This window comes from Anoplopoma fimbria, chromosome 20 (assembly GCF_027596085.1).
Source record: "Anoplopoma fimbria isolate UVic2021 breed Golden Eagle Sablefish chromosome 20, Afim_UVic_2022, whole genome shotgun sequence".
Classification (NCBI taxonomy): Eukaryota; Metazoa; Chordata; class Actinopteri; order Perciformes; family Anoplopomatidae; genus Anoplopoma; species Anoplopoma fimbria.
In genome coordinates, this window is record NC_072468.1 from 24,891,399 (window position 1) to 24,917,517 (window position 26,119).

At 40.6% G+C, this 26,119-nt stretch overlaps 1 protein-coding gene across 2 annotated transcripts; it reads left to right on the top strand.

The window, feature by feature from the left end:
• Positions 1-694: 694 nt before the first annotated feature.
• smarcc1a (SWI/SNF related, matrix associated, actin dependent regulator of chromatin, subfamily c, member 1a) lies at positions 695-26,119 on the top strand. Of its 2 annotated transcripts, none has more exons than XM_054621233.1 (28): positions 695-900; positions 3,582-3,701; positions 3,808-3,893; positions 4,119-4,200; positions 4,616-4,708; positions 4,850-4,919; positions 5,074-5,143; positions 5,849-5,924; positions 6,336-6,461; positions 7,838-7,956; positions 8,450-8,580; positions 9,759-9,818; positions 9,976-10,013; positions 11,068-11,189; positions 11,579-11,650; positions 11,810-11,923; positions 12,665-12,818; positions 13,074-13,184; positions 13,443-13,502; positions 14,045-14,303; positions 14,806-14,967; positions 16,963-17,018; positions 17,905-18,058; positions 18,273-18,451; positions 18,779-18,913; positions 20,688-21,030; positions 21,257-21,382; positions 22,667-26,119. In XM_054621233.1, the coding sequence occupies exons 1-28, from the start codon at positions 715-717 to the stop codon at positions 22,774-22,776; spliced, it is 3,414 nt and encodes a 1,137-aa protein (XP_054477208.1). In that variant the 5' UTR covers positions 695-714; the 3' UTR covers positions 22,777-26,119. The 2 variants fall into 2 exon arrangements, with proteins under 2 accessions (XP_054477208.1, XP_054477209.1); XM_054621234.1 differs by having other exon boundaries at positions 22,685-26,119.

A 26,119-nucleotide genomic window follows, 5' to 3' on the forward strand; every position in this document is an offset into this window, starting at 1 on the left:
TTATATACATAAAGAAGACATACATTTATTTATATATAAAAGACATACATTTATTTATATATACATACATTTATAAATATATAAAAGAAGACATACATTTATTTATATATAAAAGACATACATTTATAAATATATATAAAAGAAGACATACATTTATATATATATAAAAGAAGACATACATTTATATACATAAAGAAGACATACATTTGTATATATATAAAAGACATACATTTATTTATATACAAAAGAAGACATACATTTATATAAAAAAATACATACATTTATAAATATATAAAAAAGACATACATTTATTTATATATAAAAGAAGACATACATTTATTTATATATAAAATACATACATTTATAAATATATAAAAGAAGACATACATTTATTTATATACAAAAGAAGACATACATTTATTTATATATAAAAGAAGACATACATTTATATATATATATAATATATATATAGACATACATTTACATATATATAAAAGAAGACTATTATTGTTATTGTTTAATGTCACCCAGCCATTAAAACCCACTAAAACCGATTCAGATTTTCTTCGCAAGTTGCCTACATTTCCCACAAAGCCCCTGAAACACCAAAATCTCGCGAGACTTCACCCATCCGCCCCGGTCTGCGGCTGCGCAGAAATCATTCGAAAACTTGCACGGCGAGGAGACAGACAACGCAGCGGACAAAAACACACAATGGCGACGGCGGCGACTACTGCGGGCGGAGCGGGCTCAGGCGGACCGGCCACGGGCCCAGCCGGCGTGGGGACGGCTGTGGGACGTAAGAAAGACGGCGGACCTTCTACCAAATTCTGGGAGAGCCCGGAGACCGTGTCCCAGCTGGAGGCGGTGCGGCAGTGGATCGGGAAGCACTACAAGAAGGTGACGGCCCGCGTCCAGCACAATGGAGGCGCTGCTAAGCTAGCTAGCTGCTAACCCCCCAAAACCCCTTTTAATATTGTTATTTAGCCCGCTCGTGCATATTTTACGAGTTTGTTTGTTAAAGGGGACACCCATGAAGCATGTGCATGTGTAAGCACCCGTAAATATGCTTTAATTTGAAGAAGCTGGTTGTATTTGTTAGCGTGCTAGCTAGCTAGCCGCATCAGAGCCAGCTACGGAAGCCGCGCAGCTTTTTTTTTTTTTTTTTTTTTTTTTACTCGCAGCTTCGCTTAATTGGTTAATATTTGAAGTGAAGCTGCTTTGTAAGGTCTGAGGAGATAAACACGGGACAGCAATGCAACCAGTCACATTTAAATAAACTATAGTATAAACTATATATATATATATATATATATATATAAACTAGTTTGTGCATTTATTGTTATTGTTATCTCACCCACTGTTGTATTTTGGGGGCTGCAGTTCTGTCAACACAGCAGAATACCAGGCTGTGCAGGCTGCAGACACCCACTAATATAGCCAAACAAAGAATGGTCCTCCTGTCTCTTCATGCTCTCTTTCAAACCCACTGATATGTTAAAGAAATAACTATTTAATTGGATATATCTACATTACATTAGTAATTTAGCAGACGCTTTTATCCAATAAGTGTATTCAACATAGGTATTCAAGAGTCACCAGAAGTCATAAGTGCATCTCATTTCTTAAACAAGCATCTAAGAGCATAAACCAGAGCAAAAGTACAGAAACAAACTAATATGAATACAATAAGTGCAACAAACTAATATGAATACAATAAGTGCAACAAACTAATACGAATACAATAAGTGCAACAAACTAATATGAATACAATAAGTGCAACAAACTAATACGAATACAATAAGTGCAACAAACTAATACGAATACAATAAGTGCAACAAACTGAATACAATAAGTGCAACAAACTAATACGAATACAATAAGTGCAACAAACTAATATGAATACAATAAGTGCAACAAACTAATACGAATACAATAAGTGCAACAAACTAATACGAATACAATAAGTGCTAAGTGGAAGGCTCAGGGTAGTACTTCTTGAAGAGGAATTGTGGATGCACAGAAACACACCTGTAACTAAACATGTAAACATCACTATATCCCCTCATCAGCATTGTAGCTATGCCAAAGAGGAATGGTCCTCCTGTCTCTTCATGCTCTCTTTCAAACCCACTGACATGTTAAAGAAATAACTATTTAATTGGATAAATCTACATTACATTACAGTCATTTAGCAGACGCTTTTATCCAATAAGTGTATTCAACATAGGTATTCAAGAGAACTACTAGTCACCAGAAGTCATAAGTGCATCTCCTTTCTTAAACAAGCATCTAAGAGCATAAACCAGAGCAAAAGTACAGTGCAGAAACAAACTAATACGAATACAATAAGTGCAACAAACTAATACAAATACAATAAGTGCTAAGAGGAAGGCTCAGGGTAGTACTTCTTGAAGAGGAATTGTGGATGCACAGAAGCACACCTGTAACTAAACATGTAAACGCGCTTCTGTAAAAATGCTACCCCAGATGTTTGGTTTGAGTGGGTTTTATAATAATAATAATAATAATAATAATACATTTTATTTGGTGCTGAGTTTTGTCAACACACTGTGAAGGCTGCAGTCGCCCACTAATGTAGCCAAACAAAGAATGGTCCTCCTGTCTCTTCGTGCTCTCTTTCAAACCCTGACATGTTAAAGAAATCATTATTTAATTGGATAAATCTAGATGAGAAACTGTGGATGCACAGAAGCACACCTGTAACTAAACATACTTCTGCAAAAATGCTACCCCAGATGTTTGGTTTGAGTGTGGTTATCACTGTATCTAAAAAAGCTAAATTGGATGGTTTTTTTTAAGGCTTGAAGTGGGTCTCCTTGACATTGTCCTTGTTATAAATAGACCAGGGCTTTTGCAGAGCTTTCCCCCCTCCTGTTTTTAATCACTATATCCCCTCAGCAGCATTATAGCTATGCCAAAGAGGAATGGAAATGTATTTGTGGCCATGATAAGAAAGTCATGTATGTGTGAGATTTGGTAAATAGCAGGATCTGTGACAGCAAATATCTACTTTGCCTTAACGTTCTTTAGGGAGCTGCAAGCACTTTGTGTTGTTCTTGACCCCGACCTTTGACCTCACCTGTGGAGGGCAGCAAACAAACCCACACATTTAAGGGTGTGCTCTAAATTAAGTGCATGTATATTGGCTATAATCATGGCACCATCGCACCAATTTATAGTCTGTTTATTCTTACATAATAATTCCTGTGATTTATTTACTTTTTTCTAAATCAGGCTCTATTTTTCACTTCTTCACCATGACAGTGACCAACTGACTTTTTCCAAGTTACTTATGACGATATTCAAGTTTATCCTGATTGTGGAAATTCACCATAATCTCCTTATTGTGGGTGTTTTTATTCCAGTCGCTGATAAAATCTTGTATTTTTCCATCCCTATTTGAAGGTAAAATATTTCCCCCTTAATTATTTACATTAGAGTGGTGCACTGTGTTGTTTGTGACATATCATGCAGCACTGGAAGAGTGTGTGTGTGTGTGTGTATATGTTTCACGTGGGTGTGTTTTTAATAAATGTTTTTATCCGATCTGGTCCCAGTCTGTCCAGAATGACTCCCCCTCCAGTAAATCCTTGGCGGGTCTGGTGGTCCAGCTGCTGCAATTCCAGGAAGACGCATTTGGACGCAGGGTCAACAATCCTGCTCTTACCAAGCTACCTGTAAGCAAAACACATTTAACATTTTATAGCAATTTATAAACATGCATAGCTAGCGTAGCCTGTGTGCAGAAACGCCACATCCTCATCGTAACTCTTCTGTCTTCAGGCCAAGTGTTTCCTGGATTTCAAGGCAGGAGGTGCTCTCTGTCACATCTTGGGGTCGGTCTACAAGTTCAAGAGCGAGCAGGGATGGTGAGTTGACTTGTGGTAACTTCCATAGAAAGAGGTGTTGACCATAACTTTAACCCTCATGCAATTCCTGACATTTTGCTTTGCCATGAAAAGGAAGCTCCCGCTTTCCCACATTCACTGTTGCTTTTACAAAAGTCTGCATTCTAGCTATTGTTTAAACTGTACTCTCCTGCTGCATCCAGAATCTCATTGCACGTCTTACTTTTCTTTGTCAACCACTCCCAGGCGTAGATTTGACCTGCAGAATCCTTCCCGGATGGACAGGAATGTGGAAATGTTCTTAAATGTAGAGAAGAACCTGGTCCAGGTACGCCACATAATCTCCAAACACAAGCTGCTGCTTTGTTTAACAGCTCAGGGTCCCCAATTAAAACGTGTCTGCTGCAGTCTGTAGATGTTCTTTATGTATTTGTATTTATTATGTGAATCAATTGAATGGCTCTTATTGGAAGGAACCTGCACTTACAGAAAGACCCTTAAACTAAATGTTATTATAGGCAGACATTTACTGTTTTAGTTCACTGAAATTATTCTGCTGTTTTGAAGTTTTTTTTTTAATTTATTTATCTGACCTGCATAATTTATTAACTAGGAGAAATAACTTCTATGCAGTTTTAACCAAGCCAAGCTCTATGGTTACATCGATAGATGGAAGATAGATGAGCAGTGATCTTCTTTTACGAACATTTTTGGGATGAAAGATGTTGTTTCTGTGCTTTTAGAACAACTGCTTGACTCGACCAACCGTCTTCCTGTCGCCGGACATCGAGCAGAAACAAACCAGTAAGCTCAAAGACATCATCAAAAGGCACCAGGTGAGCCAAAAACTACCTCATCAAAATAGCCAATGAAATAATTTCTCAGCGAAGTGAAAAAGGGTTCTTTCTAATGGCAAGCTCAGTTGTATCTGTCTCTTTGGTTGTTATTCATCATTTTCTCCACTCTGTCCACTACAGGGCACCATTACTGATGACAAGTCAAAGGCCACCCACCACATTTACCCAACTCCATCCCAACAAGAAGAAGGTAGGGTCTTTGATGAGACTACATCAATACAAAACACTGAATTCTGAGGGGAATCGGTCAAACATTGATATCTCCGTCATAAACAAAATGTGTGTCAGTAATTTGTAGAGTTGGTCAATGTGTATATGTCAGCATTGGTTTGTGTGTTTTGCAGAAGAGTGGCTTCGTCCTGTCATGAGGAAAGACAAACAGGTGCTGGTTCACTGGGGTCTCTCCCCAGACAGGTGAGCAGAGTGGAGGATGAAGAGGCTCACTAACACTCTTAATATTTACATTTATTATTATTTTATTCCTCATGATCCTTGAAGAACCACCTCTGAACATTTTATCTTGTTTTTCCTTTTTTTTTTTTTTTTTTTTTTTTTTTTAATGATTATAGTCAGTTTTCAAAGAAAAGAAGGGTCTTCTGAAGAAACTAAACAGACCCAACATTTAAATTTCACTTGCAAGTTTAACTAGCATGAGAAAACATCAGCAAAAGTGCTCAGAAAGATCTTTATTTTTTAAAGTAATATGTATTTCCCTCTTAGTTTTCTATTTTTGAGGGAGTAAGTTGATTTACTTCTATTTTTACTCAGATTTCCTTGTGTAATTATAGGAAACAATGCTATACAAACACTTATGTTTTATTATAATCCAGATTTTTGCATTACTGAATGTTATTCATTTCATTTATCAGATTTTTGTTTTAATAATGAAAGCTGCTGGGCATTAGTAAGCTCTTAAAAAGCATTTTAGGGACAATTGCAAGTGACAAACAATTGATGATTTTAGAGACCCCCCCCCCATATTTTGATAAACTGAAATGACAATTCTTTTTATTGCAAAAACAAAATCTCTCTCAGGCCTCTGTTTTAATCTTGGACACAGCATGTCAGTTCAGCAGTGTTGTTCTTATCACTGACTGCTGTATTTTTTTACTGTATCAGCTATGATACCTGGGTGTCAGCCGGTGAGGTTGATGGAGACGTGGAGGACCCACCCAGCACCGACAGACCATGGAAGGTGAGCAATAAGGAGCACAAGAGAAGGAACTTTTAGCAACTCGAACAACTTTAAACCAAAACGGACTTTGATATTCAATAAGGAAAATTAATAGGAAATAGAAGCCAGCTAGATGCCATACATTTTTTTTGTTTAGCTCAAAAGAGAAGAATTCTGGGAGCACTTAAATTGTGTAAATTTGTTACATTTTGTTAAAAGTTTAAACATTTCTAATGTCTAACACTTAGGGTTACTGTCACAAAAACTCTAATCATCTTCTGGTTTTAACACGCAACAGTGAGTTCATTCTATTGAGGGGGAAACTAGGGCAGCCGTGTGAAGGGATGATAAGTTTCTAGTTTAGTAATAAACGATCAGCACACACGATCGTGTTGAACAGCAGGCTTCAACCTCTGTCTCCTTCCCGCTCAGGTCCATGCCAAGTGGGTTTTAGACACTGATGCCTTCAATGAGTGGATGAATGAAGAAGACTACGAGGTGGACGACAACAAGAAGCCAGTCAGCTTCCGCCAGAAGATCTTCCCCAAGGAGGAGGAGGTATGTGTTTGTGTTGTGTGTGGGTGTGTGTTTGTGTTGTGTGTGTGTTTGTTTGAATCCTGGGTTTGAAAGTTTTCTAACCCTCGATCATCAGTCCGGCTTGAAACAGCTGTTTGTTGTTTATTAAATATTAACAACAACATCCTGATCGTGTCCCGCATGGTAATAACCAAGCAACTAACTAACTGACACTTAATGTTTGGATTGGCAGTTCATGAAAAATATGAATCAAATATTGTTCATGAACTCTGTACTGTATGGGAAGTTGTTGATGGAACATTTTTAGAGCAAGCCAGCCTGCTGGTGTAGAAGTCTTTGTGTTTTGTTGCATGTGGCCTAGCCTTGTTGTCTGTGCGCCGTAGTTCTCCTTTCGGCTGCCTCTGGCCTCTTGTCTGTTTGTTGCCCATCCTTTCCAAACCTTTCCTCACTCTTTGTCTCCTTCTAATGTATGTCAGGGTTTCTGTCCATGCTTGGAAAATATTTACCAGGATTTAAAAAAATCTGAACAAAAGATGGTAAACTAAAATAGGTTTGTTGTTTGATTAGCAGCTGGTCTACAAGGATCCAGACACTTTTTTTTAAATATACTCAATGTTATCCTTTTACTTTGTTTTAGTAAATTATAGTGTTTTGTTCTTCATAAAAACACGAGCAGCCACAGTGTAACAACATCAGAGATTGGTGTCTAGAAAAGCATAAATGCCGATGTCCTGTTAATGTTTTACTGAATATTGGCGGATAACGATCATCAGTAAAACTTATTTCACACTGATGGTTGACGTTAAACTGGGTAATTAATCCACTGTTCACATGCCTGCCGAACAGATGCAATGTGAAGGATTCATTAAAGAAAGAGTTTTAGTTAAAAATATGTTTTTGTCTTGGTCTATGCACCTTATGGAACTGTCCATGCAGATGTTTCACTGCTCACACCTACTTTTAGGCTAGCACAACATCAGAAGCCTGTTTGATTCAGAGGTTTTGTTTTACTTAAAGTAGTTTTACATATAAATATTAACAAAATAAATACTTAATTTACTACTGTTTTTGTTTGATCACTAATTAAGACAATCTGCAAAAGTTAGCTTTTTATTTGTCTGCTAAAGATAGTTTATGGCAGATACATCTTGCACCTCACTGCACAAATCAGGGAGTGAAGGTTTAGGTGAAAGAAGTTATATTTGAAAGAGAGAGGACAGCGTACAGGAACCCTGGTCGTCTCCTCCACCTCCACGGCATCCCCCCCCTTCCCCGCCGTCGTTCTCCCACCGCTTCCCCTCCTTGTGTGTGCAACCGTTCCATCCTCTCATTCTGCGGCTCTTTCTCTCATCCTCCATCCCCTCGCTCCCTGCGCTGCACGGGGTTTGTCTGATCAGTCTTCCCGTACACCCGATCGCAAGGAGCGCAAGGCCAACTCTGCCAGCAAGAAGAGGAGGCGCTCGCCCTCGCCGCCCAGCACTCCCGCCGAGTCACGCAAAAAGGGAGGAAAGAAGGGGTAAGGAGGCCAATTTGTACTATTCTCCTTTGAAACAAGAGTTAGAGCAAATAATTCAAGTTATAGAATTTAAAAAAGTTGGAATAAATGTAGCTAATGGCTCGATAAATTCACGAAACAGCTGGGCACAGTTATTAGTGAACGTTACTGCTTTGTTGGGGACTATTTTAAGCGGCGGATTAATACAAATTTGGTGCTCCAGTGAGTATTTACGCTAGCAGGGCAGTGTATTTGGGATTGACTGCCAATAAACTGCAGTTGCCATATTCAAAATTAAGTTTACCCGGTGCAACAGTGGGGCTCATTGATTTGTTTTAACTAATTTCTTATTAGGCGGGTGTCTAAAACAAAAATATAGAATTTCAACAGATGTAACCTTTTTGAATGCAGCATTTGGCTAGTTTGAGCTGCCATACTGAACTCCTAACATAGGTTTTTGTTGAGGATCTCCAGTGACATTAAACTTGACTTATGACTCTCTCTTTGGTGTCAGGAACCAGGGGCCTCACTGGAAGCGACGAGGCCACAGAGGCGAAGAGGAGGACACGGAGGAGGACATGACCAAGGACATGGACGACTCCTCAGCTGGTGCCAGCATGGAGGAGGGAAGCGTGTCCAAGAACGGTATGTGGAGAGTGGTGGGCTAAACTGAGCTAAACATTCCCTTTTGATTGGGATGTGATCACTATGAATGACCAGGCTGAGGCAGCAGTTTGGTTAAAACGACAAAGAAGAGCTATGCTATTAAATTGTATCGTACTGGGACTCATGATCTGCTGTGGTCTAATGTGCAGTCAAAAGCCAAAATTATGATGATTATTATTAATTTATTATTGATCATCTTTTCAATCCACCTCTTTATCTAGAAAATGTAACATGTAAAATTCCTAACATGTAAAAAAAGAAGGAAAAAAAAGAAATGCAATGAAAAGTTCCCACAGACAAAAATGAAAGCCATTTAGTTAATAAGAATAATAAAACCGAAAGCTTCTCATATTTCTGACAACCTGTAAATTTCAATTTATAGCAAAATAAATATTTTATTTTTATTTAGATACTTTTATTTAAAAAAATTTGCCTTAGTAGTTTTACTTTCGTGTCATAAGCTGCTTAGAGCTAGTGTTATGAACTGAAACAAATTACATTTCATGAAAGAGATACTCATTTTTACTTTACGCATCATAATGCAAGTCAATGTAACCTCTGTTTACTTTATAAGCAGGATTGTGGAAGGGAGAAACTCTAGTGTTGTTGGCAGACAAATCGGTCACTGTGATTATTCTGAGCAGCATGATGGGAATGATTTATAGAATAATTAGTGTCTGATGAAGTTAGTTGTTCCAAATACTTTAAGCTTGGACTTGCAGTTGTGACAAAAATAAGTTTCATGTCTTCTTTGTTCACACCGGAGAACTTAGACACAGACTACATGTTGTGTGTTTGTGGCTGTGACGTTACTGTCTTTGCCACTATGTTCTGACATCAAACTAATACCACCAGCATGTGTGTAAACATGGCATTAAAAAATAGGAAGTATGAGACTGACATGGCCGATCAGCTGAAAGTCTTCATGTCTTACTGATGTTCAGTTGCAGGGAGATCTCCGAAAAGATTCTCTTCTGCCCATATTTAGACCATGTCCCATCTGGGATGTCCCACTTTCTACAATAATCCCCCCCACTGTCTATTTTAGTCTCCTCTTTTGCAAACCAGAGTGCCGGTTAATGCCTCCATACCCACGGCTGAATTACCCTTCTGTAATCTTCTTTTAAAAATGTCTTCTTTTTTTTTTCCATACACAGCAAATTCAAAGAAAGACAGTGAGAATACCCCGGTGAAAGGAGGAAATTTGGCTGACTTGGGTGCGTATCAATAACTGAATTCATCTGTTTAGTTGAGTAAAAAATTACATGAATCAATTCAGAAGAAAAACGTTTTGTTTTTTTAAAGATAATTTTCAAATATGAGCATCGACCAGCGTGATGAATCTCAAGTGAAATCTGTTTTTACTTTTTCCAGATGATATGGAGGACGACTCCGTGCTGTCTGGTGGAAAGGTAAGATGATCGATGACTCAGACTTCCCGCTGACTGTTTGCCTGGATTCTCAGTTGGTCTGCAGCTACCAACAAAGACAAATGATTTAGACTGAAAAATAGTAATGACAAATGCCCAACAGATGTTATCAGAGCTCAAAGTCAAACCTCTGAATGGTTGGACGTCATTGTTGACCAATCGTCTCAGACACATATCACATAACGTGCCATGTATCTCTCTATAGGAATGTAGTTTTTTATTAGATCAACCTTAAAAATGGATTCAAAACATACACTAAACAATATGTAATCAGAAAAGTTTAGGTTTTATTGGTTGGAATTAAACGAGTTTTGGCACACCGGATTTTAGCTCCCAGAAAATGTCTTTGGCCGAACATTTTGTACCTCCTCTCTTCTTCAGGCAAATGGTAGACATGACAAAGACAAACATGAATACAAAGAGTATAGACAACAAATCGTTAACATCACGCTGATGTCATTATGAAAACAAATCATGATAGAGCTCAATACAATATAATAAAGATAAAATACATTATGAGTTCCGAACAATAGGGTTTTTCTGAAAGAATATCAAGAAACAGTCTATGTGAATTCCTGAAAGAACCCCAAAAGAAGTATTGCGAGACAAGCCCATGCAGAACTTGATAAAAAAAATGTAACAAAGAAAACTTAAATAGGCAAAACTTATAATTGTCTTTTTTTAAATGACAGTGTCTGCATAATTGCTCTTTGTCATTTGGGCCATTTGGCTGATTAGAACCCTGCAAAGTGTCAACTTTTCAACACTGAGTCTGTTGTCAGGTACCTGGCCTAAATACAGTACGGGATGTGCACACAACTACCTTCTGGTCAGTGTTTTATTGGTGTAAAAACAAAAAAAGAACGATTTATTGCCTTGTCTCATTATTACCAACCGCTTCATTTTCCATCGACACCTAAATCCAACTTTACTGAAGAGTTTATCTTTAAAAAATAAAATAAAAAATAAATAAATCATCATAGTGTTCACTGTCTTCACCATGCTGACTGATCTGACTCTTTGTCTCTTTCTGCAGGATGATGAGGAGCAGGGCAAAGCTGAAATCAACCGACTGATGGACTCGAGCGAGGACAACGTGACTGAACAGACTCACCACATAATCATCCCGAGCTACGGCGCTTGGTTTGACTACAACTGGTACGTGTTGGGAATGAGGAGAAACACATAACTACTACACATGTTTTGTTGCATGTTTGTCAGATTTTGCTCTTTTTATTTTCTGTTATTTAATGAGAAATTACACCCTCTGCCACAAATATGTACTTTGATATTGTACACCCATTTGATTTTGGCATATTCAAGTTATATAAATTGGAATATTTTATATAAATCCCTGACTGTATTTTACTTACAGTTAAAGTTGCACTTGATATGAAAAAGTCAAAGGGCACTTTCACTCTTATGGCAGTCAAAAACAGTTAAACTGATGATATACTATACTAATATTGCAAATAAGGAGTTTCAAATCATTGATTGTAAAACCAAATCTTTGATTTTCTTTTTCATCTGTTTTCCTCTCCTTTTAGCATCCATGAGATCGAGAGAAGAGCCCTGCCCGAATTCTTCAACGGGAAGAACAAGTCCAAAACTCCAGAGATGTGAGTTTATATACACACAAACGTGCACATATAATCCACACACTGTTATAAATAACATGAAACCACCAGACATTTATATGTAAATGTTGTTGCAGACCCAGAGTGATATGTTTTCTGTCATGCTAATCTCTTTGTGGTTCTTCTCGACCCTTCAAACAGATACCTGGCCTACCGTAACTTCATGATCGACACATATCGGCTAAACCCTCAGGAGTACCTCACCTCCACCTCCTGTCGCAGGAACTTGACCGGAGATGTCTGTGCCATCATGAGGTGAGCAAAGTTTCAGTTTTAAGGAAATAAATAAAGTGCAAACACAGCTCCGTATTCGCTCCCTGTCCCACCCACACACTAAACTGAATGAGGACTAAAAATATGAGGCAATCCAGATCATCTTGAGTTACTTAAGAGAAAGATTTCAATTCTAAATCAAAAACTGATAAAAAAAAAAAAAAAAGCTTTCTTTTTCGACCATAGAAGTCAAAAGCAGGATCCGTGATTCTCTGTGTTTATTTTTCTCAAACCCTGCATACTTGCATGCATCCAGAAAAACAACACTTCCAAAACGACATGACTTAGCTTACTGCTAACCTGCAGCTGCACTTTCCGAGACATTATGGTCACTGCCGCAGTCGAAGATGATCGACAAACAACAGATTATGAAGTTCTTCTGCTTCCCTGAAGTCACCTGTGTTGTAACTTTTGCCTTCCCTGTGAGTTATGTAAACAACAAATGTGTCGTTAACAGAAAAACTACAGTCTGTAGGCAGCAGAAGATTGAGTAACTGCAGCAACCAGTGGCTGAAAAATCTTTAGAAATATGTTTTATCCCTTTTAATGTGATCTTTTCAAGTGGAATGCAACTGCATATTTCCAAAATGGAATCTGGTTTCCATGCCACTGCTATACGCCTTCATAGCAATGCATGACGCTCTTTCTTTTAAAAAGGGAGAATTTCTCAAAAGAGAAGAAAAAATTAAGCATATTAATTCTCTCCTTGCTGTCTGTCTGCAGGGTTCATGCGTTCTTGGAGCAGTGGGGTTTGGTGAACTACCAGGTCGACTCTGAGAGCCGCCCATTACCCATGGGCCCCCCACCCACACCCCACTTCACCGTGCTGGCTGACACACCATCTGGCCTCATGCCCATGAACCACAGACCCCCACCGGTAAGGCTGACTTAAAAAATACAAGATGGAGAGAGTGATTGATGGATGAAGGGGGTTTGTAAATTGGATAAAAGTGAAATGAGGAACACAAATGGAAAACCCCAGCTTCACTGTAATATAGCATTTTGTTTTTCTCTGAACTCAATCCAATTTGACTGTTTTCATGATCATTTTTCATTTACAAAACAAACCCAAAGACGTCAACAGAACTACATGAAAACATTGTTGCTCATGTGCTTTGTTTCATCCCTCCAGATTCCCCCTCAACAGCAAATGCCCAACTACGGAGACAAAGGAAAAGAGAAGTCCATCGACCTGCAGAACTTCGGCCTTCGCACCGACCTCTACAACAAGAAAAACCTCAAGGTCGGCACAGGACTCTCTTAACAACCTGTTATGTGTTTTCCACATTATGAGCCCCACAGATAATTTCTTAGGGTTTCTAAAATGGTGAATAAAGGGGCAATAGCTTAAAAAATTAATAAAGATATATTTTTTCCACTTATATTGAAGGATATAGACAAAAATAAACGAAAACCTCTTTACTATTCTACCTAAAATACTGCCAATGCATGTTCCTAATGTCATTCTTAATGTGAGTATTTGGTTCTGGTTCCCCTACAGGGTAAAACGGTCAACTCCACCAGGGATTGGACCGAGCAGGAAACCCTTCTGCTGCTGGAGGTGAGTCTCTCAGGACACTAGAGGGGAAAGAAAACTGTTAAACAAAGTGTGAATATGTTTGACTGCTCAGCGCTGAAACTCAGTCTCTTCTCCCAATCGGCTGTCATAAATACTAATGGAAACATAAAATGGTTTATATACTTGTTGCACGTCGTCCATCTTTAACCTCCATCACCTGCCAGTCTCCCTATATTCTCTTTCTACTCCCTTCATCTCTATCCTCCCTACTTTTCCCTCCTTTCCCTTCTTCTTTTGATTCTTATCTTTCTTATTTTTTGCTTCCTCCCTAACTTTATAAATCACTTTCTTTCATTCTCAATTTGATTCTTACTCTTCTCACCTTTTACATTTTAATTACTTTCCATTTGCAGTACATAACCATCCTCCTTTCTGCCATCATCTTCTGCCTTACGGCCCTTAAATCCGTTCTCCCCTCCTCCCACTCCTCAGTTGCATTTATGATCCTGCATACCTTTTATGAATATTGCACACTGACTAGATAGTATGGCTGAATTTATTTTCCCTCCCTTTCACTCTCCCAGGCCCTGGAGATGTTCAAAGACGACTGGAACAAAGTGTCTGAGCACATCGGTTCACGCACCCAGGACGAGTGTATCCTGCACTTCCTGCGGCTGCCCATTGAGGATCCGTACATGGAGAGCACTGAGGCCTCCCTGGGCCCTCTGGCCTACCAGCCCATCCCCTTCAGCCAGTCTGGAAACCCCGTCATGAGCACAGTGGCCTTCCTGGCCTCCGTGGTCGACCCCAGAGTGGCGTCTGCTGCAGCAAGGGCAGCTTTAGGTGAGAACTGACGGAAGGAAGATGAAACTGCAGAGTCACATCTTTGAAATCTGTGATCTCTGATTTTGGAACATATGGGTTTTAGCTTTACTATGATTAAAAAGACAACATATCAGGACTTCAATTCCTTTTTTACGTTTGTAGCAACATGTAAGAAAACCCATGAACGTGTGTAAATGTTTCTGTCAATACAGGCTCAATAACTTTTTCCAATTTGTGCAACAATACAAGTTAACTTTAAGCAAAACTATTTCACAATCTTTAAATACACACTTTTATTAATCCCTGTTAGGGATTTGTATGCAGCAGATTGTCACCTATATTAACACACACATTAGACAGAAGAATGAAATCACAAAACTTTAAAGGCAGTAAACTTAAACACTGTATGTGGAATTGGTAATAAATACATTAATAAATAACTACACATGTCTTAAAACAATCTTACAGAAGATAGACAAAGTAAATATTACTTCAATCGATGTCCTCCCTCTGTCTGCAGAGGAGTTCTCCCGTGTGCGTGAGGAGGTGCCTGCTGAGCTGGTGGAGGCTCACGTGAAGAAGGTGCAGGAGGCGGCCCGGAGCACAGGAAAGGTGGATCCCGCCTTCGGCCTGGAGAGCAGCGGCATCGCTGGCACCGCCCCCGAAGAACCAGAAAAGACTGGTGAGTAGAACTAGAAGAGGGGTAGAAACAGGAGCTGCTTAAGGTCTCTGACCAGACAGGAAATATAATGTGTAAAAAATATAAATGAGTTTGGGATTTAAAAAACAAACAAAAAAACAAAACAGTTATTTGATTTTATTTACAGGGGATATGGTAGTTTTAGCGTATTTAGAGGTATTTAGCCACTAGTATGAATCTTCACGTCAATGATTCAAATGCATCTCAACGTATTTTTTTATTTTTTTTTAAATCTATGTTATGTCTCATGGCTGCGTTTTTATCAGTAAATACAAGCAGTCTGATAAATCTGAACTAGCCTTTTAGCTAGAAAGTGCTTCCAATAGTCAGACTACAACAGTCTATATTATATAAAAAGCTGCATATTTTCAATATTTCACCACAGTACATAAACATAACGTTATTATTCCTTCTTAAATGCATTACAAGTGCGCTGATATTTACAAATATAAAGGTTTCACATAGTATCTTTAAGACAGGGAACTGGATGTTTGTGGCACTTTACACTGCATGAATTAACCTAGCAGCTAGCAGACTTGAGTTAGTTACCTTTCCTTACTAATGGCTTTTTATTAAACCACTGCATCGTCCGAATTGTTTTTTCAGCCCAATATTATTGAAACAGATCAGCTAATATTGGTAGTAAGAGCAACAAGCTAGCGGACCGGAATTCTTGTACCGTCTCTTTGCTTTGTGCACACTTGTGTGTAAGATTGTTCCTCTTGTTATAAAGACTTAAGAGGAGAGAGATGAGAAAGCTCAACAGACACAAATCAAAGCGAAAACTCCTCCACATCGCGATGCATCCTAGAATCGAGAACTTTCCACACCTCTGGTAGCCACCGGTGGGCAGCAGATAGTAGTATTATAACTGCAACGGGCAGGGAGAGGCATGTTTGGTGTGTGTGTGTGTGTGTGTGTGTGTGTGTGTGTGTGTGTGTTGCTTTTCCTCCATCTGTGAATGAAATGATGGTCTTTATCCGTGAATATGACAGATGTGTGTGTGTGTGTGTGTGTGTGTGTGTGTGTGTGTGTGTGTGTGTGTGTGTGTGTGTGTGTGTGTGTGTGTGTGTGAGGACATCGTTGCTTTTCCTCCATCTGTGAATGAAATGATGGTCTTTATCCGCCTGAATATCAGACAGATGACATTTGAAGACAATACACATGTCAGTTTTTTTTACCAGCAGGGGGGGAAATGTGCAGAAATGTGTGTGTGTGTGTGTGTGTAGTGATACCCAGTGGATTAAAACAACGGTGGCAGATGGGGCAGGGGAGGGGGAGGAGAAATCTGGGTCATCTCACTCAAACATGTGCTTATCTCTTTCTCTTTATTTCTGCTCAGTGCTTTCTTGAAATATTTCTTCCTCTCGTTCACTTCTACCTCCCCCTTCCCCCTTCACACACACACACACACACACACACACACACACACACACACAATCATTTTATTATACCTGAATTAATGCCCTCCTGACTGAGCCACAGTTGCAATCAGTAACCTTTAAATGTGTTCAGTGCTTCTCTTGGCCTGAAGCAGTCGACCGACCAACACACACACACACACACACACACACACACACACACACACACACACACACACACACACACACACACACACCCCACAAAATCAATATTCAAACCCTTAACACACGCTCAAGTGCACCCGTGACACGGTTTAACACTCAACCGTACACATGTACTCATCCGGTCACGTGTGATTTTGAGTGTGTGCAAACGCTCTCACACTCTTTCCTGTGTCCATGCTCACTTCAAATGCCTTTGACCTTTAATTCCTGTCCAGAGTTTATTCCCTCAAACACTAGTTTTTGATGGTGTTATCTTCAGAGAATCCATAAATGCCTTTTTATTTCAAACTTAATCTTACCCTCTTACAGAAAATGTAATCAATCTGAAGCATTTTGTTCTGTTTTATTCTGTGACTTGATGCTAATTTTTCCACTTCACTGTCACTTGCAGAAGCCCCAGAGGCCGAGAAGATTGACACGGACACGGACTCCCAGCAGGCCGATAAGGTAAAAAAAAAAACACATCTTTATTATTTCTTCATGTTTCAGGAAATCTTTGGTTTTAGGACTTAGGTTGTGCATTTGCAAATACGTACCAGAAACATCTGCTAATGAATGAATAAAGCAGACAATGGTTAATATTTTTGTCATTGTTAACACACCAAAACCAACAAAGCATCCGTCTGTCTGTAAGCACTTTTTCTGACCCTCTCTGTGGCTCTCGGCCCATATCTGAGACATAAATCTTTAAAAGCTGGATCCAAATATAAAGTTTCATTTCTAAAATAAATAAAAGGCAGAACAAGTTCCCGAAGCAAATCCTCTTCCTACACTTTTCCTTTCTCCCACTTATTGTTTAAAGTCAATTTTCCACTTCTCTATATTTGGTGTCTCTCAGTTCGGAAAGGCCCAACGGCTGAATGTAATGGCTTTTTTTTTGTTCTTGCTCTGCTGGTTTGCTCGTTGGCTGATGGCTTCCTCATTAACATCCATTAACCAGTGTTGGACGCTGTGTCTAAACCACAGTCATTGTCCCCCAAAAAGTAGATCGGGTCACAATACGACCCATTAGTACACTTGCCCCGAGCATCACCTCATTTACCAGCTATTACATCAGCCACATTTACCTGCCGTGGTTAAGTTTTTGTATTTTGATACTGTATTTCAGCCATTTGTCACTTTTGTAACAATCTTTTTTGAAGTAATTTTTCTTAGTTGTGTTTAACAGCCCAGAAATGTCCGATTGGTCTCGTGTATATATCAAGCTTGGAACACTAAATCTCACATCGTCTTTTTAAGTCCGGTCTTAAAATCAGACTTGAAACATAGGGCCTCACTTCCTCTGGCGCTGACACGGTCCGCTTAACGTTGTGCATCTGTCCTCATCCTTCAGGCGGAGTTGAAGGACGAGGCAGAGAAGCCCAGCGAGTCTGCAGAGAAGAGCGACAAGACGGAGGCCGCAGACAAGGTGAAGAAGGAGGGATCGGAGTCATCAGAGCGCGAAGAGGAGAACGAAGAGGCAGCGGAGGCAAAGACGGCTCCAGCAGGTAACGATGAGATTCATGATAAAATAAGCTCTACTCATAATATATATATCTTCAGTGGTCAAACACTGATTGCTCAAGATGTTGTAATGGCAAACTTCAGTATGTAGAAACCTTTTTCAACACTTTTCCTTTTAAAACATCTATACAAGAGAGCAGAAAGACTTTTTGTGTGTGTTAAGAGTGGTAGTTAAATTATTGTCTCCGTCCATGTCAGACAAAGACAAGGACGAGGCCATGGAGACGTCGTCCTCCGACCAGGAGAAGGAGAAGGAGGAGAAGGCCGCTACAGAGGAGGCAGACGACAAGAGGAAGAAACTGGAGCACGACATCGGAGAGGGGAACATTGCCACCGCGGCCGCCGCCGCCCTGGCATCGGCCGCCACCAAGGCCAAGGTGAGACCACAAGCAGACGCACACTTTTAACTTAAGTATTGTGCATTACAGTTCAAGAATGGAGAAGCCTCATTTTGCTATTGTAAATGTTCCGTTCTCCTTTTTGTGTATCGCCGACTAATCACATGTGGGATACTAGATATAATCGGGCAACTGTTGAAGGAAATTCTGAAAGGTTTGGGAAATGTGTAAAGAAAAAGGTGGCTCAACGGAGTAAATTCAATCATTCTGGTCACAAAATCACTGCAGAGTGAGCTAAACTTGATGACGACATTTATCACATATTTATCCTTCATCTGCGTCCCCTCTTTTACTTCATCCTCTCAGCACTTGGCAGCGGTGGAGGAGAGGAAGATCAAGTCTCTCGTGGCTCTGCTGGTGGAGACCCAGATGAAGAAGCTGGAGATCAAACTGAGGCACTTCGAGGAGCTGGAGACCATCATGGACCGAGAGAAAGAGGCCGTAAGTTAAAAGGAAGCTTTTAATGCATGCTGAGTGTTGAATTTGAGAGCAAATGTGAAGGTTATTGGCCAGCGTTGACCCTGCACAACTGCACAAGATCCAGCATTAACATTTCATCTCTACATACACTCAGTGAGGGCTCTCAGCTGTGGTTATCAATAATGAAGGCGATCTGTTTAAAGAGGCTCGTCCAGCACCCTTTGGAAAATAAAGGTGGAGGGTAAATGACAATTATGGTTCAGAATTATTAGAATTAACTTGAAAAACTAACAAATATTCATTAAATAACAGATTTTCCGCAATTATAACACGCACACACAGTCCAAACTCTTCGGTTGCTAAATTGAAACAAGCAGCCAGTAAATATTTGGAGTTTATGGGCCGACGTTGGCCTCTGAACAAGTCGCTTCCCGTTTGGTCCAAATCCAGCACAGAGACTGAAGAGGAGACACAGAGTTTCTTCTTTGTGAGGAGGCTGAATTGAGCATAAAACATTTTTCCAGAGCGAAGCGGCTGAATAGTTAGGCAAGTGAAGCTGTTACCTGCCCCTTCAGGGGGAATGAATAGCCCTCAGCTCTGTGTGTTTGTTTGTGTGTGTGTGTGTGTGTGTGTGTGTGTGTGTGTGTGTGTGTGTGTGTGTGTGTGTGTGTCCTGCCGCTGGACAATCCCCGGAGACGCCAGTGAGAGTGGAGAACTGTGTTTTTTTTCTCGCGGCAGAGGCATCGGGAGCGTAGCCCAGTTTCACAGCTGTAAATAGTGCATGAAAAGGACTCTGGTTTACATAAGCTTTCCAAAGACTGGAGAGAAATCAAACCTGCTGCTACCATAGGCCGTAAAACACTGCACCTCTAGAGGGGAATAAAAAAGAGCCAAACAGTACTGCAAATAAACAGTTTAATACCGAGTCTTAAGGATTCACAGGTCTGTACGTGCACCATCTCTTCTGCAGACAGCTGAAGTGTGCAAATGTGATGCTTTCTCGTCTTCTTGTAGAATAATGTTGAGCTTTAATAAGTCAAAAGTGGATCTTCATGCAAGCGTGTAACTTTTTTCAAAGTGCTTTATTCAACCAAATTACTAAAATATATATTTTTAGCCCTAGTTTGTAATTGTTTATTATTGTTTATTAACTGGACCCCCATTATCTGACGCCTTGGCGGCTACTAATCTTCCTGGGGTCCACATAAAGGACAAAATATAACTCATACAATTCATGACGTAAAACAGAACAAAACCGTACAGTCAGAATAATTGAAATAGTACAATCACATACGGATTAGGAGTCCACAAAGTGAAACTTGGGAAGGGAACCCTCTCAAACTTGCCTCTACATTCTTTTATTCTTACTTTTCAAAAAGTGAAATAATGTTATTCGTCTGATTAAACTTTCTTTTGGCCGACCCTCTCATGAACTCTTAAGGTCTGAGATTTACTGTTCTTCAACACATTTTCCTTTACGTCATAAATAAAAAATAACATAAATAAGGTAATTCTGATTGTCTGATTACACTGTAATTTTATTACCCTGGTTATTCTGTACACACAACATCTATTGTTTGTCTTTCTGTACTTTGAGAGGGATCCCTCCTTCTGATGTTTTCCTATTTTCTTTTGTGGGTGTAAGGACACAGATTGTGTTTTGCTGTACGGATCGTGAAACATGTTAACGTCACTCACCCAGGAGCCATTAGGGTGGAAATGTATTTCTTAATATTGGTGATAACAAGTATTTTTATTCAAGTATGTTTGCGGTTTCTTCCTCTCTTTCCTGCAGTTGGAGCTTCAGCGGCAGCAGCTTCTCACCGAGCGCCAGGCGTTCCACATGGAGCAGCTCAAATACGCCGAGATGAAGGCGAGGCAGCAGATGGAGCAGCAAGCTGCCGCCGCTGCTGCTGCGGCCGCCGCTGCCGCCGCCCAGGCTCAAGGACAGGGGCAGGCTCCTGGATCCGGACCCCACTCCGGGCCCCCTCCATCAGGCATGCACCCCGGAGGGCCCCCACCTCACCACGGAGCACCGGTGCCCCACCACGGAGGGCCCCCACCCAGTGCTGCCCTGCACCCTGGCTTCCCGCCGATGGGTCACCACTCAATGGGCCCCCACCACCCAGGACAGACAGGTGAGAGACAGAAACACAGAGCAGCGGGGGGAGGAGTTAATTGTTCCCACGTTCAATACCGGCCCTGAAGAGATCCCTTCTGTATGTGATGGGGAACACAATCTGAAGACCTTCGTGTCCTTTTTGTAAAAACTACCTCGCAGCATCTTATTTCCTGCTTCAGCCAGTCCTCTCCACATAAACTCCACCCGTCTGAATTGTGCCTGCTATGTTTTCTCCACTACAGGACCGATGGGACCAGGTCAGCCGATACCGGGACGCATGCTGTCCGGCCCGCCTTCTGCCGGCCCCCCTCCTGGCGGCATGGCTCCCATGATGCCCCCCCGACATCCCGGAGCTCCCAACGGCATGTGTGAGTATAAAATCTCCTTCTGCCTCACATTATGTTCGTAGTGTGTGTGTGAGTTTATGTATAAACTCGTACTTGAGGGGTTTGTATTGGGGCGATGTTTTGATGCATTTAATTAATCAAAACCAGTATGCTGGAAAATGCAGGGGTGTTTTTAGAATCCAGTATTTACATCACAAACAACCTTTAAAAAAAGGTTTCTGGGAAAACTAAATATTACCGTGACCGAGAGCTGACAGCTGGTATTTACTTTGAATGTCAGCTGCAGCTCAACGTTTGTGTCATTGCTGCTTATTAGCGTCACATCAAACACCAGGCCTGTAGTTTGTGTTGGTTTTTATCCAACCTGGTTATGTCTGCAGCACAAAACAAAGATGTATTATCAATGAATTTTCTTTTGACAGACAATTTCATAGACTCTTTAAGAATAATGTTTAGGGATTCTTATATTCTGGAGGTTTTCCATGACTTTAGGACTTCAGGAAATTTGAAAAAAACAGTTTCAAGCTTTATCATTAGTACATTATAAATCCTGGGTAAGAAACAACATTGAACCTGGATCTGAATCTGCTTAGAGGACAGTTTCAATAACATCTACTAGAGATAAAACTAAAGCAACGATTACTGAAAAGAAGACAAAACATGTATATTGTTTCAGTCTCATTAATCAACTAATGATGAATGGAGAATAGCTGGTCCACCTTAAGTCAGTCCACCTTAAGGGGACCTGAAACAGAGTTGTTGCTAACTTCGGAGCTAACCTCATGCACTTAAATCAGCAGGAACTCAGCTTGGTTTCTTAGGAGTTGTAGCATTAATTCACCGACAGATAAACTACACACACACACGCTGCACATCTAAGCCCACAGTTGCAATGTTACTGACAAACTTTATACTCGTCACACACTCTCTCTTAACGATACTCGCTTATGTTACGCCAGGATTACAAGCCCTGACAACCTCGCAGCTAAACTAATGGATGCAGGGAAAGTTGCTTCATGTGGTCACAGCAAATCCACGTGACACCGTTTCTGTTAACTCTCAGACAGGTGAACTTGTGACTAGCTTGCATTTTTTTTGCACAAAAACTGCAGCTGGAAATAAATGGTGTGTTAAACTTGTTTGTGCATCAGGTCATCGTAGCAGCTGGGCTCCTTTTAACCTCATCGCCCCTGCATGCAAGACACTGATGTTGTTTGTTAACTGTTAATGATTGATCAACGAATGTAGTCTCCTTTACCTCATGAAACCCTTCTCATTTGCTCTAAAAAAAAAAAAAAAAAACAGCATCTCTCCTCTTTCCAGTCCCCGGCCCTCAAGCTGCCCAGGCTGAAGCGGTTCCTCCGGTTCCTGTGGGTCCTCCAGCGCCCGCGAGTGGACGAGTGGCTGACAACTAAGACCTACACACACACACACACACACACACACACACACACACACACGAGCAGGCACACATGAGCAGACACACACAAAACTCAATCTCTGATCCCCTTTTGTTGATGGCCTTTGCTACTAGCTCGACTTATTTTCCCTCTACACTCAAAACTACAGTTAGATTTATCAAAGGACACATTCACACACACACACACACACACACACACACACACACACACACTCAGGGTTCAGTGGCAAGGGTAACCCAATTTTCCGTGCACACACACACACATCCAGACTTCCTCTCAGGGCACAGCGGCACGGGTCGTCTAGTAATGAACACTGTTTTCTGCTCTGTTGGGCCAGATGGAGGCTGGAGAGAATGACTTTGTGTACAGGAAACAAACAATAAGAGAGAGCAGATAGAAAAAAATACTGTCCGTCTCACCTTTTTCTCTTTCAATGCTGTTTTTAAATGACACTGTAACCCCCCCCACTCCTCCCGTCTCTCTTTAACACACAAACACAAAACACACACACACACACACACACACACACACACACACACACACACACACACACACACACACACCTCCTCTTGTCTGCTGCCTCTTTCTGCAAGCCAAACTCTAGGGGGAGCTAGTGAGACCAGTCCTGCATGTGTGTGCACACACTCACGAGGCCCAGCAGGTTATTCAGATAATGATAGGAATAAAGCACACACACACACATACAGCTTGTCCTCTCTCGTGTCTCGTAGAGTATCTACCTCTCGCTCCTCTTTAACTGATACACTGTAGTTCTGCGTTTCATGGCGGCTTGCTCGTTTAACTCCTGTCACCACAGTTTGTGTTTTCTTAAGTCTAAAGAAGCACAAATTGCTGAAACGAGGCAGGTTTATGGACAAAAAAAAGAGTTTTTTATGATGTTAATTGTTATTGTCTTGCCGCTACAAAGAATAAACCCTAAAGTCTAAAATGAAGTCGTTTTCTTATCTGTTTGACAAGGTGCGTCTCCGTTCCTTGACCAAAACAAAGATGGCAGGGTGGAGTCTGAAGTTGAGCGGCCACAACGCATTAAGTTTTGTCAATTTTTTTTTTATAAAACTGGCTTTTTTCCTGATATAGTTTAAAACGATGTGATTGGCTTTATTTGTCTTATTGCCAACAAATCTCATGACAAGACCAAAACCAACAATATGTTATACCGTCTTCTATTACTTTGTGACTTCCCATCCCAAGTCTTTGAAAAACTGATATATAACGTTACATTTATTTGTTTTAAAGGCTCAATAATTTCCTTAACAGCTGGTCGCTGTAGTTTTAGCAAATGTTACTCAAATAGCAGTAAATATTTTGTGGGACTATTTTTAGTGGCGGATGAGTCAACATAGTGTGGTATTTGGTATAGTGTGGCCACAGTGGAACCAATGCATGGTTGGTTTTGGTTTCTTTGACTGGATTTGTTGACAATAAGCAAAAATACACAAAAAAAAGCCGGCCTCATCGTTTAGACATTGAAGCAAAAAGTCTCGGATGTGATTTCACGAGAGGCACAAACTGAGGATAAATGCACCGATCGTTCCTACTCTGCCACGCGCCAACCACAACACAGAAATGTAAGCTAAGCTGAGGCTCACACTAGAGGCTGCGTGTGCACACACACACACACACACACACACACACACACACACACACACACACACACACACACACACACACACACACACTCAGACTTGGCCAGACCCTGCCACGAAGCACTGGACAACTCACACACACACACACACACACACATAATCTCCTGCTGAACTTCACACAGCCTTTACAGAGAGGGCGACGCTGTGATGCGGCTCAAATTATAAAACATCAGAACACGAATGACGCTCTTCCTCAGCGCTGTGGGCTTCTAGATGTTTTTAGGTGCTGATGATTATGTAGCCAATAAGCCCCTCACCCGTCTCACCCTCCTCACTTCCTCCCCTGCTCACACGTTTCCTAACGCCTACTGCTGCCTACCTCTTTAACCTCACACTCACGGACGTTTTTTGTTTTCTGACCACTAGCAACAGGAAAACAAAGCAATATCCTCACTTCCTGTGTGTGGAACTGTTTTTGTGGTCGCCACGCTGAAAAAATGTTGCGATGTCCAAGAGAAGTTTGGTCCTGACATTCTGTATCCTGTGGTGTCGTAGGGGAAGAAAATGGTGCGTAAACAAGGGGAACAACCACCAAACGTTTATTTATAGAACTGAAAATAAGCAATTAGTCGATCCACAAGATATTAATTTGGAGCTATTTTGATAATTTTTCGGTTCCAGTTTCTCAGATGTGAATATTTGCAGATTTTCTTTTATATTTTGTTTTCTGAGCCTTTATGTACTGTTAAACTGAGTAACTTTGCGTTTTGGCGTGTTGGTCGGACAAATGTAGACACCTGAAGAGCTTCAGGACTCTATAGAAGGCACATTTTCACTATCTGCTTATTTTATCGACCAAACGATTGATTCATTGAGAAAATAGTCCGCTGACTTTCTTTTCTTTTATCAGTTATTTGTTTAATCTGGAGATTTAAAGCCGAAACCAGCAGATATTTGGTATTTCTGCTCGGTAATCCACTGTACATTTTGAATCGTGTCGCACAATATTCCTCAACAGCTGTTACAATATTCTAGAAGATAAAAAAACCAAGTAATCTGAACTCGAGTGGCTTTTCTCACTCTACTCATTTCCTCAGATACTAAACCGTTACGCTGGCTGCATCTTTCTTCAGTCAACACAAAGAAAAAACTAGGTTGTTTTAATGTCTCGACTCTCCTCTCCCCCTTTCGCTAGCACTGTTAGTATCTCTGCTACCTCTTCCTCGTTCATCCGCTAGCTACCTCTTCTAGAAATCTCTCTCTTGCTATGTGCTACCTCTTTGCTACCTCTCCTTCCTATTTCCTTTCTTTTTATCTCCTTTTTTTCTCTCCCCCTCCCCCCCGCCCACATGCTGCATTACTGTCACCCTCTTCACACACACACACACACACACACACACACACACACACACACACACACACACACACACACACACGTAGTCATTCGCTCTCGCTCTCATGCACCACGTCCCTCCTTTCCCATCCATCACCTTACACCAACGCTTGTTATGTAATTTCACTTAAATATGACGGGAATCCCCCCCCCCCCACCTCACATATATTATCTTTAATCGATTTCTCTTTGTGTTATTGGTAATGTATTTTTTAAAGGAGAAGTTTTGTGTAGATGGAAGTTATCTCTGTTCTTTGGAAGTTTGTAGCATTGTTTTTGTTTTTTTTTTTTTTATTTTGTATGGGGTCTGTTGGTACTTGGACCTAGACACTGTCGA